This window comes from Cucumis melo, chromosome 9 (genome assembly GCF_025177605.1).
Source record: "Cucumis melo cultivar AY chromosome 9, USDA_Cmelo_AY_1.0, whole genome shotgun sequence".
NCBI classification, from domain to species: Eukaryota; Viridiplantae; Streptophyta; class Magnoliopsida; order Cucurbitales; family Cucurbitaceae; genus Cucumis; species Cucumis melo.
Genome location: NC_066865.1, coordinates 9,097,278 through 9,115,294, shown reverse-complemented (window position 1 = coordinate 9,115,294; position 18,017 = coordinate 9,097,278). Strand labels below are relative to the sequence as shown.

The window sequence follows — 18,017 nt, the reverse complement described above, 5'->3', positions numbered from 1 at the left end:
TTATGCATTTGGTACGATTGATCAAGCATAATATATAAGATCTACTCTCCATCTAAGATCGTTGAAAACTCCCATAAAACTCCCACAATCATCCTTTCAAATTAAGTTTTGATCGTTTTGTATTCATTTTGGTGAAAAGGGAAAGGAAATTTACTGACCTCTCCAAAATGTTTTGTATAACCAAGAAGATAACCAAGGGGAAGACCAAAAACATAATAAGAGCAAAGATTGATACATCTTGCCAACATAGCTCCAATAGCAACGCCTGAAAAAGCTCGGAAAAAAAGTTAAAGAAGAAAGTGAGAATCTTATTAACTTATTGCTAACTTGTAAACACATGGTGTGGATTTGGCACCTGAAATTACTGCTGGTGTAAATGACAACAAAGTGATCCTTCATGATTAAGATAATCACCATGGAAAGTAATCCGAGAAGGAAAGACTAAAATATTGTTACATAGACAAAATATTTGGTTGCCAATGGATGTCCTTGTCCAAGCTCATTGGAAACATGCACACTGCAAAGATGACACAATTGCAAATTCAATACATTAATAACATTTATTATCTACACAGATCAATTGATACATTCACTTGATTTCACTCCCATTCTGTTGTTGCCAACAAAAAATAAAAAAAGTAAAAAGTAAAAAACGTAGTTAGAGACATAAATAATGTTAATAGACTTTTACTCGGGGGAAGTGATTGATATATGCTAAGGAAACAATAAACCATAATGATAGAATAAAAACAACATTTATTTAGGATACAAGTGGTTAATTTAAAAGAAGTTTCTAACCAAATCCCTGATGATCTTTTAGTGAATTAAACCAATATGTCGCAAACAAATGAAATAAAAGTATAGATTAAGCTTGTATTTTACTCACCTTGAGACCTAAAAATAATGTAGTGATAATCATTCTAAGTCTTTGACAAAAATTGCTCATAAGTTATACTAAAATATGAAAGAAATGGTTGTAACAGACCATCGTTCAAAACAGAATGTCCATATATAATGTCCATGTAACCGTCAGAGACTGAGTTTTAAGGTTAAGGAATGTATAAATTTGTGATGATAGTGGGGGCTCTCACTATTTCCTAGAGAGAAACACAAGTTTAATAAAATGAAGGCTTAAAAGACCAAAATGCTAGCCCCAATTATTCTCAAGTAAACCAAATGCTACTTCTTTCGTTAACTCAACAGCCTAGAGTGCATCCCTTCTATTGCAAAATCGTAAAACATAGATACTTATCGCCATATAAAATAATCCAGCCATTGTAACAAATAACTAAACGCAAAACAAGAGTAGTCATGGACTCGTTCACCATGTTTCATTTGAAGAAACGAAATTAATTGCACATAATCATTGCCCATGAAAACATTTTACATGATTCTTATCTATAAAACTCACCATCGCATTAAACGAAAGAACTTGCTGCCATGTAAACCAACTGCCAAAAACTTAATTTCATTCAAGTTCATTACATAAAATCTTAAAGATGACAATTTTATAAGCATAGACTTTCAATAATGAACCGAAAAAATGAACAATGAGACAAGCATGAATGAAGTTTGTTCTTTAGAATTTAAAAAACAAAAGTAAGAAGAATGGAAGACGTTACATGTTTCTTTGTATGTTTCTTTGTCCGCCATTAATGTCACTGCACAATTTCATTATTGCTTGAGAATCTTGGCAATAATTTTTAAGTGTTTATTTAAAATCTAACAACTAAACTCTAGAAAATGCTTAAAGGTCCTACACATCATCAAAGTTTAAAATCTCACCGTTAATTTTTCATTCTCTTTTTCTCGAAGCTTCCTCCCATAGCCATGAAATCTCCCTTGGCCTTGATTTCCTAATTCTAATGAACAAAAATCAATTAAAAATCAACCAAATGCTTCATTGAGGCATTTCATCAAACACATTGTAACCTACCAAAATGCTTCATCACATAGCCAACAATATGTTTCACAAAACCATCAATATACCTTTAAAGAATCACAAAATAGTTCAAATATGTTTTTGAGTTACGATACTTTTAAAGAATCAAACACATTGTAAGTCGTGTATCTTTTTCTTTCGTGAATATCAGTTCATTAGCTATTCTTTTGGACTGAAATGCAATGAGTTACACTTCGAAGTTACAAGCACTGAGTTAAACTTGACAAATAGCATAGCAAAATGGTAATGGAATAGCATGGACATTTTATACAAGTTCCACCATATTGAGACCCCCCAACATAATGAAATCTTGAAGTGAAATCGCACTAACTCCAAAGAAACCTCATTAATGAAGAACTAAATCATGCAAATCGAAGTCATATGAAATAAAAAAGAACAACATCAAAACAAAAACATCAGGAATGTCTAAAATAAACAAACCCCACAAAGAATGTGTGGATGAAAAAGCAAAATCTCCAACGTGGAACCAAATTAAAAAGGTGGGAATGGGAACACAAGAAACAGAGCAGAAAGTTAAATACCTAGGGGAAGAGATAAACGGAGGAAAAAGAAACGAAAAAAGAAAGATCAAGAACTCATCAGCGATGATATGGGTCTCCTCGTCGTGGGTCTTTGTCACCGAGAAGAAATGATGTGGAGATGAGAAGAATGGGATTAAGGTTGGGATTTTCGTCGTGCGTCGTTCATCGTTCGTGAGGGGAGGGATTTTGAAGAATGAAAGGGGAGTGTGCGTGAAGAAGGAAAGGGAGGGATTTTGAAGAAGGAAAGTGAGGGATTTTGAAGAAGGAAAGTGAGGGATTTTGACTTTTCTTTATTTTTTATTTTAATAAAAAATATTTAATTAATTTTTTAATTCCCTTACATATTATGATAGCAAACAACTGTCATGTATTTGGGCTTTCCAAAATTACCGTCTTTTCCCGCCAAAAAATCCACTTTTTGACATTTGATTACAGTTATTTGTTTCATCCTTTCAATTTGGGATGGAATCAACTGTCATAATAGGAGGTTTTCTTGTAGTGTCGTGACCTAAAATACATAAACAATGAATATATACAAGAAGAGGAAGGTTGAGGTATGAATTAGGTTGGGTATATAGAAAAAATTAGGATGAAGAGATAGGAAAAATTAAGAATATGAGGGTAGAGGGAAAAGCTAGAGTCGACGACAAATAGGCATAAACGGATTGATTAGGTCCAGATAAGACCCCTCAACAACAACTGTTTCCACTCTTTCCCAACGTTTGTCACTAGATTTAACTGTAGAAAGGGATTCCATGTTCAAACATTTTGAGAATCGTCAAATACCAAATTGAGGGAGAAATGGTACATAAATGAGATTCAAAATATCAACAATTCGAATAGGAATTTGAATTAGGTCAATATGATTGATCGGGGTTAAGTAAAATTTAATTAATTAAAATTGTTTATTTAGTTTAAATTAATTAATTAATTAAGTTAAGTAAATAAATCAAAGGGTAGAATATAAATTTTGATTTTTTTTGTCAAAAGTCAAAAGTCAAAATGTTGACTAGACTTTTGACTTTTAGAAGTCAAATGTTGGCATTGACCATGGGTTAGTGGATAAGCACTAATTGTAGAATAAGTTATGTGATTATTATGTTATTCATCAACTGTTCCTCCACCTAACCCATTATCTAGTTTTATTTCAGTATGTCATTGTTATGAAATGTGATTTGCATGAATATTAGCTATAATATGCATACATTAGTTGAGTAATTGAAGGATGAATTTTATTGAAATTTGGAGAAAATTCTTAAGTGTTCATAAACTTACTTCAAAATTAAACTCACAAAATTTGTCAATTTCTTGATCTCACAATCAAGTTTTAAGCTTTGAGAATAGTAGAGAAAACTCTTATGATTGTTGAAAATTTTATTTCATCCAATTTCATTAAGAATTGAGGAAGAACTTTCCATGGTAAGTGTTCAAAATTTTTAATTTTTCTCAATTTTTTTAGCATGCTCAATTCTCAAGATTCGTGAAATTTACGGTGTTTTAGTTTAATTCCTTATCGCTAGCATGTTAATTTAACATTCATTCCCAACAGGCGACTTAACCCGTCAAACTCTCCACGATTTTCTGATGCATAAGGAGTTACCATTTAAAACCTTCTTCCCATACCTCTAAAGCTCTATATCATGCTATAGGCGTTCAATGCAACCTACAGTTCTAGTTCAATGCAACCTAAATTTTCGAGAAGAGCACAAACAAATGTGGCATGAGATGGGGCGAGACAAATGCCATAGTCCAATGGAACACTACAAGAAATCGGGGGTACCCGACGCACAAAACGACGTTGGAAAAGGGAACATCGAAACAGAAGCCTATTCTCGATGTCGTTTTGCGTACGTTAGGACACGATAAAAATATTATTTTAATATTACCTTGTCTCAACATTTCACGAAGGGCATTAAAAAACAAGAATCCATTCCTAATGCCTTGGTCTAGGGCATCAGAAATAGTTCATAATTAAAATAAATATATAACATTTTTCGACGCCTCATGCATAGCATTGGGAATGGTGACACCTATTTCTGACGGTTCTTGTTCTATAGGACATCAAGAAAAAGTCGAACATTAATTATGTCAAAGCAGAATTTCCGACGGCCCATGCATGGTGTCGAAAATGGTTATACTCGTTCCCAATGCCATTAGTGATTCGTCGAAAATGTTTCAGACTATTTTCAATGATTCACTAATGGCATCGAGTACTAGATGGAACTCCCAACGTCTTTATGGGGCGTTAGGAATTTTTCTATATATTTTGTTTCAGTTCTGTTTAAGACAGAATTGAAAGATAGAGAAAATGAGAGAGGAGAAAGAGAAGAAAAAGAAGAAACAATGTCATGGCCTTGTCCCTCGCCGCCATGTCACCATTCTTCTATTTTTTGTAAGTTTCAAACCATTTTTTGTTAATTTTGAAGTTAGTTTAGGTTAGTTAGTTTATAGTTTTGTTTTTTGAAGTTAGTTTAAGATTGAATATTGAATTAGTTTTGGAATGTGGGTTGAAAATTTGAGGAGGGAAGGAGGGTTATTTGAGAAATTGGGTTCAGGAATTTAAACTTTGAGTTAAAAATTTGAAATTTTGAAGGTGAAGGGGGTTTAGATTATAAGAATTAGAGGAGGGTTGAATTGGAATTTTTGAATAGGGGGATTCAATTGGAATTTTGAAAGGGGGATATATAAATTTAATTTTTCAAGGGGGTAGGGTGGGTTTAATTGAATATTTGAAGGGGATTGGTTGAAAATTTTGGGAGGGGGAATGGTTATTAATGTTTTAAAAATTATGTAATTTGTGTTAAGATTCGTTTTGGCTATCCTACAGTTATGGTAGCCTGCAGTTCAATTCTAGTGGTTTATTTGTTAGTAGTTTTGAATAACTTCGATTTTTATTTGGGACGGCTATCTTACAGTTATGGTAGCCTTTTTTGTTTTGAATTTTTTTTTTGTATTTCTGAAGGTTTGAAGATTTGGTAGTGGGGTAGCTTGTAAGGTAGCGTTGTTGGAACATGTGGGTAGGATGCAAAGATTGAAGTTGTTTGTGGTTAATTATGTTGTAGTGGCTATCTTACAGTTATAGCAGTCTATGTAGTTTGAAGTTAGTTTTAGTAAAAATTTTGGGAGATTGTATATTCAGGGGAGTAAGTTTAGAATGTAAGAGGAGGAATATGCTTATAATCAAACATATTTATGTTTTAAGAACTTTAACGATGGACAAGGGTTGGATGAAACTTAAGAATAAGTTTTCCTTTGAGTATATAGAAAGGGAGTGGCCCAATTTTTAGAAGTTTTCAAGTTTCACATTAATGCCTACGGACGAATAAGGTGTCCATGCAAGAGATGTATGAACTCAAATTGGAACTCATTAGTGGGTGTGGAACGACATCTACTGACTATTGAAATATCCCCCTACTACACAAAATGGGTGTATCATGGAGAGTTAATTAGCTTTAGAGGTACAAAAAGCTGTGATGAAGGAACTAGTAGTAACCCTTTGATGAAGGAACTAGTACTAGCCACTTTAATGAAGAAAATGATATGTTTAGTATGCTGATAATTTACAAGTCCCGATTGAACAAGAAGAGAAAAGAGAGGAAGGTAGTTTGAAGGATGAAATGCCGAGGAATATTGGGGTAGATATAAATCAAGATACAACAAACATATTTCAAGACTTATTAAATGAAGTACGTAATGTGTTGTACCCCAGTTGTTCTTAATTTTCCTGCTTGAAATTTTTGATTAAGTTTATGCACGTAAAGGTTCTAAACTGTTGAAGTAATAAGTCCTTCGACATATTGTAAGAACTCTTAAGAGTAGCGTTTTCAATGTGTAGTAGTACTATCCCTAGTTCATTTTATGAAATCAAACGAAAAGTACGTGACTTGGGCTTGGGATACAGGACTATTCACGTGTGCTAGTACGACAGTGTATTGTATTGGAAAGGGTTTGCTGATCAAAAGCCTTTGGTACTGTGCAACTTTCCTTTGGTACTGAGATTACAGCGCTTGTTTGTCTTGCAGGAAGAGTCCGCTAACATGAGATGGCATAGGGATAAACGTGTTGATCAAACAGATGATGTCTTGAGACATCTAGCTGATGCAGAGGGATGGCAGCACTTTGATTGTGGATTTTTTTATTTTGCTTTTGATACATGAAACGTGCTTTTGGGGTTAGCTTTAGATGAGTTTAATCCATTTGGTCATATAAGTACCTCGTACAGTATGTGGCCTATTGTGTTACTTCCTTACAATTTGTCACCATGAAAATGCATGAAAGAGAGACAAATTTCTTCATGTCACTGCTCATACCCGATCCTAGATCTCCTGGTAGGGAAATCAATGTGTATCTTCACCCATTGATTGAGGAACTGAAAGAGTTATGAAATTTCAGGGTGTGTATGTATGACTCTCTTACAGGTCAGTTCTTTCAGGTACATGTAGGCTTGTTGTAGACGATTAATGACTTTCAAGCAGTATGGTGACCTATCAGAGTGGAGTACAAAGGGGTATCAAACATGTCTCATATGCATGGGTAATAGATCGTCATTCAAGATACGAGGTAGAATATTATTTATGGGACATCGATGCTATCTTTCAGAGAACTACGTGTGGTGTAGAAGTAAGCTACACAGTGGAAAGGTAGAGTGTAGGGCTCCTCCAATAGTGATGAATGGGCATGAAATCTTAGAACAGCTAGATCAATTGGAATTTCCAGTTATGAGTAAACATCCTTCGGTAAAGGATAAGAAAAGAAAGAGAGCTCTTAATTGAACAAAGAGAAGTATTTTTTTCGAACTTCCTTACTGGTCAAAACTACCATTAGATCACAAACTTGACGTGATGCATGTTGAGAAGAATGTTTTTGACAATTTAGTTGAAACATTGTTGAATATCGAAGGAAAAACAAAAGATACCACGAATGTTCGGTTGGACCTACAAGATCTGAAGATAAGAAAGGATTTACACCTTATAGAAGTTGGTAACCAATTGGTCAAGCCATACGCGAGCTACACGTTGACTAACAGCGAGCGAGTTGATTTTTGCAAGTTCCTGAAATCAGTTAAGTTTTTCAATGGATTTATTTTCAATATATCACGATGTGTGAATGAAAGAGAGGGGAAAATATCAAATCTAAAAACGCACGATTGTCATGTTTTATTACATCGACTGCTACCTATTGGTATTCGAGTATTCTTACTGAAAAACATGTACACTGCTATTATCGAACTATGTAATTTTTTTGTACTTGTGCGCTAGAACCATAAGAGTAAGTGATTTGGACAAATTGCAAATAGACATCATAATCATACTTTGTAAGTTGAAAAAAATATTTTAACCTGCCTTCTTTAGCATTATGGTACACCTTGTGGTTTACTTACCATATGAAACAAAGATTACTGGTCCGGTTTCTTACAGTTGGATGTACACCATTGAAAGAAGTCTACGTACTTTGAAACAATATGGTCGGAACAAAGCACATCCCGAGGGGTCTATTGCATAAGCATATGTGATGAATGAATCAAGCACCTTTTGTTCGTGTTACCTAAGTGGTATTGAAACTCGATTTACTAAAGATTAGTGAAATGATGATACCATTCTAGAGGACGAGGTGATTGGTAAGTTTGAAATTTTCAAGCAGAAAGTATGACCATTAGGTGGGTTAAGTCTTCATACTCTATCACAGGAAGAGAAATGCCTCTACCATTGGTACATCCTCAACAATGTAGATGAAATATTGGAGTATCACAAGTAAGCATTTCTTATCTTCATATCTCATAGGTATAGTTGTTGAGTGTTTGTTATACATTGTTGTTACACAAATTAAACTCATAATCATCCCCGTTAACAAACATTTGAGGATAATACGTCGACAAGCTCAAAATGCTACTGATTTGTATAAAAGACATCAACGAGGATTCCTTGAATGGTTTCAAACATAGGTATATAGTGTGCACGTATAACATGTATGCATTAACATATTTGCACGTGAATGTATATAATCATTGTCTCATTGATTTTAGGTTATAAAATTATGTGAGACTGAAAATCTATCAAACTTACGATGGGAACACCATTTGACGTTCGTTGTTATAATGGATGCATTGTGGATGGACTGAGATTTCACACGTTAGAACATGATTACCGGTGTACTACATAAAATAGTGGAGTTATGGTAATTAGTGAAAGCAATGCAAGTGAAAGTGGCAACAATAATTTCTACAGTGTTCTGGATGAAGTGTTGCACGTTTAATATCTGATGGGAAGAAGTGTTTGTCTATTTAAGTGTCAATGTTATAACATGGACGTCAAGAAAAGTTAAAGAACACATGTGGAATTAAAGTACAAAACTATCAACACGTCTCATTTTTTGTTCGTCGAGGAACCGATAATTCTTACAAACCAGGCACAGCAAGTATTTTACCTAGATGACCTAAAAATGGTAGTAATTGAAAAGTTGTACAAGTGGTCGAGAATAAACGTATATAGAACGTGTCCGAAATGGATTATATTGAGAATGAGCAACTGAATGTACTAGAAATCATTGTCGGCCATCAAGTGGATGAACACATCGAGGATGACACTCTGTACAAGACTAACGTTGATCCCACAATCGTTGAAAGACCGATTATGCGTCATGTCATTGACGACTTCATAGACGATGGTGATAAACAATTATCACATCAAGCAGAACAAGCGACAACGAATGATAGTGACGAATCATGTACCTACATATTATTTAGTTTATATTTCAAATCTGATTATATGTTCGTATTTGCTTATTGAATGTTTGTTTTCTATGTCCACAGGCACTATGCTGTCATTTCCGAGTGGTTTCAACGAGACAGATGTAATGTCCATTAAGTTCACCGAGGATCTAGATAACCCTATGGGAGGATCGTTGTCGGTGAACGATGATTCGAGTGAGTCTAATGGTACGTTTTAACTCACGATTATTTGAACTTGTTTCTCACATTAACTTGTTAGAGTTTATTCAGTAGGTACTGCTCAATCATCTGCAACTCTGACGCCTAAAAGACGTGCGCAGTCTAGTTCTAGAGTTAGAACGTTATGTTCACGCCAATGGGAGGATTCTAATGTCGATCGTCCCTGGCGCAGAGAAGCCTATTTCGTCACACTCTATTCGTTTCAAGCAGGCGATAGACGTATATGTGCACAAGACATTTCCAGTCTACTGCTTTAAGTGGGCAGACGTAGGCAGAGAATACATCGAGGTCATCAAGGGTGACCTATAAGTACGTCCACTACACATTTCTGCTTTCATTTGAAACATATTTAAGTTAACCAAGCTAAAGTGTTGTGTTTTTGTAATGTGTAACATCTTTTCATGCTTGATTTCAATGATCAAGCAATGAACAGGTTCGTTGAGCATCAAATGCTTAGTACCTTTAAATAGTTCCAGGACGACTGTCATAGGCACTTGAAAAAGTATAGCGACCCTGAGGAGACATGTGCCAACCCACTACACATATCGGTGAGACGTAATGAGGATTGACACTACCTCTGTGATCATTACATGAGCTGTGCATTCCAGATGAGTAACTAAACGCTTTGTAATGGTTAATTATGTTTTCAACTTTTAACGTGTATAAGAAATAAACAATATAATTGTTTTCATGCAGAAGCAATTACCAACTAACAAGGCTGCTAGACAGAAGTTACTTTACAATCATAGCAGCGGGTCGAAGACATTTATTTCTACAATGATAGCACAAGTTCGCTGAGCAAAGAGAAAAGTCGATCGATCATATGGAGTTGTTTCGACAAAAACACATTTAAGACGGGACTTTTGTATTGCAAGCTGCAGAGGATGCGCATGTAAGTTATCCAAGCAATACTTCTACCCTTATTTGTCCTCTTTAATATATTTGTGATTTACTAACTTAGTTTTAAAATTTGTTGCAGAATCAAATGCTGGAACTCTAGTCCTAACCTACCTCATAGGGTTCTTAGTCAATCTCTGGGAACGAGATATGTGAGACTGTGTTAGGTAGACGACCGAGCTACTCAAAAGGCCTTAGTTAGGGACCCAAGCCCAAGTCCCGCAAGACAGCCAGTGCGAGTAGTGTCACGACCTCGTGTTTGTTATTCACAGTAAAGCTCTAATTACGAGCTGAGCTTGATGAAGCTAAGCGAGTGATTGAAGAACAGACAAGAAAGCAAGATATGTTCGTTTCAGAAGTGAAACAAATACAGAAGCTCATATAAGACATGACTCGGACGCAGCAAGGACCATTATTCTTAAGTTCTTGAAATGACATTATTTAGTGATGATAAGCATATGTACTAAATTTAAGCACTTTTGTATCATGGCAGGTCCCGCAGTGTAGAATGACGTACGAGGCTCGTTAAGAGACAAACAATATTTTGTATGGTTTTTTTTGTACTTTTTTTGTGGAACATTTACTATTTTTTATTTGCATTATGAACTTTGTTTAAATTTTTGAACTTTTTTGTATTATGAACATTTACTATTTTTATTACGTAATCATATTTAAATTTTTGTTCCATTTGATATTTTATTTCGAAATTTACTAATTTATTGTGAATTTTCTGTAATTTAATATCGTATGAATTGTACTAGAATTGAAAATGAATACAAATATTATAATTGAATAAAAAATATTTTAGAAAAAAAATAAAAATATATATATAAAAATTATTTCCCAATGCACCACATACGTCAGGAATATGGTATAAACGTTACGTTAGAGACAGTTATTTTCGACGCATGGCTGACGTCAGACATGTGGACATCAGGGATGGATTGTTTCCGACGCAAGGATGACGTAAGAAACGCTGCCGTAGGGAGACATATATTTCCAACGCCATGTTGGTGAAGCGTCAAGAATCTGCCTCCCAACGCTTTTCTTTCGACGTTATCCCGACGTCTCTTTCGGCATCAGGAACTTAATTCGCAACATTGATTTACACTTCTTTCGACATTTTTGTTCGTCGGGAGTGGCCTCACTTCTTGTAGTGGTACTATGACCACTATGTTGATCTCCAAGTAGATCATGAAATTCTTGAGCCAAAGTTGAAAAACTTTTAGCAGAATCATGGGGAACTCACTGTCAAGATCGACATAGTGAAAATCAAGGTTGATTCAGCTAGTGCTTGTAATGAAGAACTTAGAGATGTCATCCTAAGAGCTATAGTCAACAATCGAGTAAGTTTGTTCAACAACATTGACAAAGACAAGAGAGGCAGTTCAATACATTAATGCATTATATTCATGATGTTTTCATTCAACGCGCACCTGCCTAGTAATCCCACGGGAATACCAACAATAACCTCTCCGGTTTGAATAAGTTAATCCTCTTCTGCAATCCATGATGAGTTAATCCTCCTCTGCAACCCATGATGAGTTGATATTAACAATTTGAGGGAGGAATAATTTTGAGTGTTTTGGTTATTTTAATTTTCTTTGTTATGCTTTCAATTCTTAATTTTTGTAACTTGTACTCACATATTTCAAGTCTTTTTATTATGGATGCTTTGCAAGTTTCATCAACTTATTTCACAATTTATCTCTACTCATTGCTTGTTTAAATTTATTGTACTGAGTCACTTTTTATTGTCTTGGTGTCTTTGGCAAAAACAACGATTATAACTATTTTCTTAACTATTATTTAGTAGTTTTAGGCACTCAAATTTTAGTCTTATGACAATTGCCTTAGGAAACATTTTTAAATTGTAGTAAGCGAGCAAGCTTTATCTTAAACCGTTTTCTATCAAATTTTTTCAAGTTAAACTCATACTTTGCTTCATAAATGATGACCTTGTTGCACTCTTAAATTTAGGAGTCTAATAAGTTTAACCCTTGAATAAGTTCCTAACAAAGCTAATAAAAAAACTAAAAACTAAATCCCTAATAACACTACAAGAAAATGGAGCATTCCCGACGCCGAAAATCACGTCGGCATAAAGAACGTCGGGAATAAGGGCTTTCCCGACGCCCTCAACAACGCGTCGGGAGATGCGTCGGGAAAACAATCTTTCCCGACGCACCACGAAGGCGTCGGCAAGAATACGTCGGGAAAAGGGGCTTTTCCCGACGTCGTGCACAGTGCGTCGGGAGCGGCGTCGGGAATGGGGGTTTTTCTCGACGCCGCGTGAAACGTCGGGAAAAGGGGTTTAATGAGCGTCGGGAATTCCCCTTTTCCCGACGCATTTTGAGGGATTTCCCGACGCCACGTGACTGTGTCGGGAAATCCCCTTTAAATTCGTTTCAGTTCTGTATTCACAGAACCGAAGCCGAGAGGAGAGGAGAAAAAGAAAGGAGAAGAAGAAGAAGTCGCCGCCAGCCGTGCTTTCCTTTTGTTCCGCCGCCGTCCGTCGCCGACCGCCCTCGCCGTTGTTCCTCGTCGCCGTCTGCCACTTTAGGTAAGTGAAATATGTAAATTTATTTAGTTTAAGTTTATGTTTTAGGGTTTTTTTTTGATAAAAATTAGTTTAGGGTTATTTTTTATGAAAATTAGTTTAGGATTTTCTTTTGGAATAGATTTTTGTTTGTTAAATGTATTTTTGTATAGAGTGTGTGTAATTTGTAGTTGAATTGAAATTTGAAATTTGAATGGTTTAGGATTTTTGTTTTAGAAAATTGAATAAAATTGAATGGGGGTTGAATTGGGGGAGGGGTTTATTGTTAATTTGAAAATTGAATTGGGAGGGGGGTTTATATTTGAATTGAAAATTGAAAATTGAAAATTGAAATTGGGGGGGGGGGGGGGGGAGGGGAATTTATAGTTGAATGAAAAATTGAAATTGGAGGGGGGGAGTGGAGTTAATAGTTAAATTTAAAATTGAATTGGAGGGAGGGGGTTTAAGTTAAATTGAAAATTGAAATTGGAGGGGGGGGGGGGGAGTTAATAGTTAAATTGAATTGGGAATGTAATATGTGTGTTAAGATTTGTTTTTGCTATCCTGCAGTTATGGTAGCTTTTTTGTTCTGAATTTGTTTATGTTTGGGATGGCTATCCTGCAGTTATGGTAGCCTTTTTTGTTTTGAATTTGTTTATGTTTGGGATGGCTATCCTGCAGTTATGGTAGCCTTTTTTGTTTTGAATTTGTTTATGTTTGGGATGGCTATCCTGCAGTTATGGTAGCCTTTTTTGTTTTGAATTTGCTGGTATCAAGGGGTGGTAGTTAGGATAGCTTGAAGTATTTTGTTGTTAATAATTAGGTTGTGTTGGCTATCCTGCAGTTTTGGTAGCCTTTGTAGTTTGGAGGAGTTTGTAGGATGCGAAGATATTTTGAAGTATTTTGTTGTTAATAATTAGGTTGTGTTGGTTATCCTGCAGTTATGGATAAGGGTTGGATGAAACTTAGAAATAAGTTATCCCTTGAGTATAGACATGGAGTGACCCAATTTTTAGAATTTGCCAAATTTCACGTTGATGCTTACGGACGATTGAGGTGTCCATGCAAGAGATGTTTGAATTTAAATTGGAGCTCATTAGAGGGTGTGGAAAGACATCTGCTAACTATAGGAATACCCCTCTACTACACAGAATGGGTGTATCATGGAGAGTCATTAAGCTATAGAGGTACAGAAAACTTTGAGGAAGGAACTAGTAGTAATCCTTTTAATGAAGGAACTAGTAGTACACAATTTAATGAAGAAGGTGATATCTTTGGTATGCTAAATGATTTACAAGCCCCTATTGAACATGAAGAGGAAATAGAGGAATTTCGTTTGGAAGATGAAATGGCGATGAATGTTGGGGTAAATATAGATGAAGATACAACAAATAATATATTTCAGGACTTATTGAATCAAGCACGTAATGAGTTGTACCCCGGTTGTTCTGAATTTTCGTCGTTGAATTTTTTGGTTAAGTTGATGCATGTGAAAGTTCTAAATGGTTGGAGTAACAAGTCGTTCGACATGTTGTTAGAACTTTTAAGAGCAGCGTTTCCAATGTGTAATAGTACTATTCCTAGTTCATTTTATGAAGCAAAACGAAAACTTCGTGACTTGGGCTTGGGATACGAGACTATTCACGCGTGCAAGTAAGCATAGGAAGAGAAACGACTCTTGTAGAGAACGAGGTAATTGGTGACTTTGAAATTTTCAAGCAGAAAGTACGACCCTTAGGTGCATCAAGTGTTCGTGCTATATCAGAGGAAGAGAAACGACTCTTCCATTGGTACATACTGAATAATGCTGACGAAATATCAGAGTATCGCAAGTAAGCATATTCATCATCTTTGTAATTTTTAAATATTTGTTATATATTGTTCTTACAGAAATTAAACTCATCTCTATTAGGAAACATTTGAGGCTCCAACGTCGACATGCTCAAACTTCTATGGATTTGTATAAAATACATGAACGAGCATTCCCTGAATGGTTTCGAGCACAGGTGTTAGAACTGCGTCAGTCTGCAAACCTATCTGATGATTTCTTCTCACTAGCGATGGGACCATCCTTTGACGTTCGTTGTTATAATGGATGCATCGTTGGTGGTGTAAGATTTCACACTATTGAACTTGATTCTCGACGTACTACTCAAAATAGTGGAATAATGGTCATTGGTGAAAGCGATGCAAGTGGAACTGGAGACAATAATTTCTACGGTGTTCTGGACGAAGTGTTGCACGTACAATATCCGTTGGGAAGAAATGTATGGCTATTTAAGTGTCGGTGGTATGACACGGACGTAAACAAAAGTCAAAGAACGACACACATTGAAGTAGGGTACAAATCTCTCAACACATCCCGATTTTGGTACGCGGAGGAACCTGTAATTCTTGCAACTCAAGCACATCAAGTTTTTTATGTAGATGATCCAAAAAATGGTATCAATTGGAAAGTTGTGCAAGTCATCCAAAATAAGCGTATTTGGGATGTGCCAGAAGTGGAAGATGTTCAGAATGACCATATTAATATAGTAGAAGTTGTTGTAAGCCACCAAGTGGATGACCACATCGAGGATGACACTCTATGCAGAAATGACGTTGATCCCACAATCGTTGAAAGACCGGTTGTGCGTCATGTCACTGACGACTTCATCGACGATGTGGATGAACACTTGTCACATGCAAGCGATGAGGAATTATAGTGACAAATTAAACCACGTATGCACATATTTATATCTAGTTTATATATTTTGATTCTAGCTATGTGTTTGTATTTGGTTATTGAATGTTTGTTTTTTATATGTCCATAGTCATTATGTCATATCGACGATCAAATTTTATGGAGACGGACGATATGTTCCTCCAGTTTGAGGAGGATTTAGATAACATTGCGGGAGGGTCGTCATCTGTGGGCGACAATACGGGTGAGTCTAAGAATTTTATTCATTTTTAACTTATAAATATTTCATGTAGAGGTTCCTAACTTTATATCTTATTGTCTATTTATTGAGCAGGGTCTTCTTCTCAACAAACGACTCCGACTCCTAGGAGACGTGCGCAGTCTCGACTCTTGGAGTTAGAGCGCCACGTTGCAATAAATGGGCGCATTCCGATGACGATCGCCCCTGGAGCGGAGAAGCCTATTTCTCCACACGCCATTCGCTTCAGCCAAGCGATAGGCGTGTACGTGCGAAAGACATTTCCCGTCCGCTGTCTTAAGTGGACGGACGTTGGGAGAGAATACATTGAGGTCGTCCAGGGCGACCTCCAGGTAATTAAATGCACTACAAATTTATATATGATTTCATTTGAAACATATCTAACTTTAACCAATCTAATGTGTTATGTTTGTAATGTGCAGCGATTCTTTGTGCTTGATTTCAATGATCAAGCAATGAACAGGTTTGTTGAGCATCAGATGCTCACGACCTTTAAAGAGTTCCGGGCCGACTGTCATAAACATTTCAAAAAGTACAGCGACCCGGAGGAGGCTCGTGCCAACCCACCAAACGCATTGGTTGGACGTGATGAGGATTGGCACTTCCTCTGCGACCATTATATCAGCCGTGCATTCCAGGTATTTGTCATGATTAATTATGATAACAAGTTTTTATATGTATAAGAAATAAACAATATAATTGTTTTAATGCAGGAGCAATCACGGACAAACAAGGCTGCTAGACAAAAGCAGCCTTACAATCATAGTAGCGGGTCCAAGTCGTTTCTACAACGACAGTATGAGCTCGCTGAAAGAAGAGGGCAGCCGGTCGATCGTGTGGAATTGTTCCGGGAAACACACGTTCGAGCTGGGACATTCGTGTCACAGGCCGCCGAGGATGCGCATGTAAGTTATACCCTTATTAATTATCCACTTTTATTATATATTTTTGCGCGTTACCTAACATAATTTTTAAATTTGTTGCAGAATCAAATGCTGGAACTCCAATCCCAGCCTACCCCAGAGGGTAGTCAGCCACTCTCTGAGGATGAGATATGCGATCAGGTGTTGGGTAGACGACCAGGCTACTCAAAAGGCCTTGGTTGGGGACCCAAGCCGAAGGCCCGCAGAACGGCAAGTCCAAGCAGTTCGTCGACATCTTGTTCGCAGTCCACACAAAAAGAGATTGAATTACAAGCTAAACTTCATGAAGCTTTGGAACGGATTGAAATACAAGATAGAAATCACCAAGCATTAGCTTCACAAGTGGAAGCTATGAAAAAGATGATTGAAGACCTAACTCGTGCACAACAGGGACCACCACATGATCCCTAGCCCTGCGGTACGTCGTATATGTCTCTATTATTCTTAAGTTTTTGCAATATATGATTATGTATTAAACTTAGTTATTTTTATACCATTTTTAGGACCGAAGGTGTAGAATGACGCGCCAAATTTATGTTTTTGCACCTCGTTGGGAGATTGGGTCTTATGTTTATGTTTTTTGTATATTGAGAACTATATTTTCTTGTAATCAACTTATTCGTATTATTAATTTTAATTCTATTTTTTAATTTGTGTTTGTATATTTATTAATTTAATCCAAAACGTCGCCAAATTTTTTTGAGCAATCCGAACATCATTGTGAATGTTTGAGCAAAATATTATAAGGAAAAAAGTAAAAATAAAATATTTAAAAAAATATATAAAAAATATTTTCCGACGTTTATTACGTCGGGAAAAAAAACGTCGGAAAATAGGCTTTCCCGACGCCGTGAGATGCGTCGGCATAGACGGCGTCGGGAATAAGGTTTTCCCGACGCCGGGAGATGCCGACGCATCTCCCGGCGTCGGGAAAGCCTCTTGCGACGCATTTCCCCCGACGTTCTTCCCGACGTCGTTTTGTACGTCGGGATATCCTTTTCCGACGTGCTTTGCATTTTCGCCGACGTATTTGTGCGTCGGGAGTACCCACGTCTCTTGTAGTGTAAAAAAACTAAAAACTAAACCATTCTTTTATAATAAACTACAATAATGTCATCACATTGCATTAGATAAAATTAGTTAATATGTGAAAGACACTACTTGCTCAATGTTAGCTGCCTCCCTACATTTCATATAGTTGGTATGTCAAAACGAATGTGAATAATCGAGAAGGATAAGCATAGCACCAATGTCTAGGCCTAGACATTGGAGTGGGTTGAAATAAT

At 36.2% G+C, this 18,017-nt stretch overlaps 1 protein-coding gene across 1 annotated transcript; it reads left to right on the top strand.

The window, feature by feature from the left end:
• Nucleotides 1-16,557: 16,557 nt before the first annotated feature.
• On the top strand, nt 16,558-17,257 carry LOC127150955 (uncharacterized). The gene is made up of 2 exons (XM_051090025.1): nt 16,558-16,713; nt 16,795-17,257. The coding sequence occupies exon 2, from the start codon at nt 16,801-16,803 to the stop codon at nt 17,140-17,142; it is 342 nt and encodes a 113-aa protein (XP_050945982.1). The 5' UTR covers nt 16,558-16,713; nt 16,795-16,800; the 3' UTR covers nt 17,143-17,257.
• Nucleotides 17,258-18,017: the final 760 nt, after the last annotated feature.

Bases quoted from the DNA above. Each gene is read 5' to 3' on its own strand.
- LOC127150955 (XM_051090025.1), top strand. From the start codon at position 16,801: ATGCTGGAACTCCAATCCCAGCCTACCCCAGAGGGTAGTCAGCCACTC.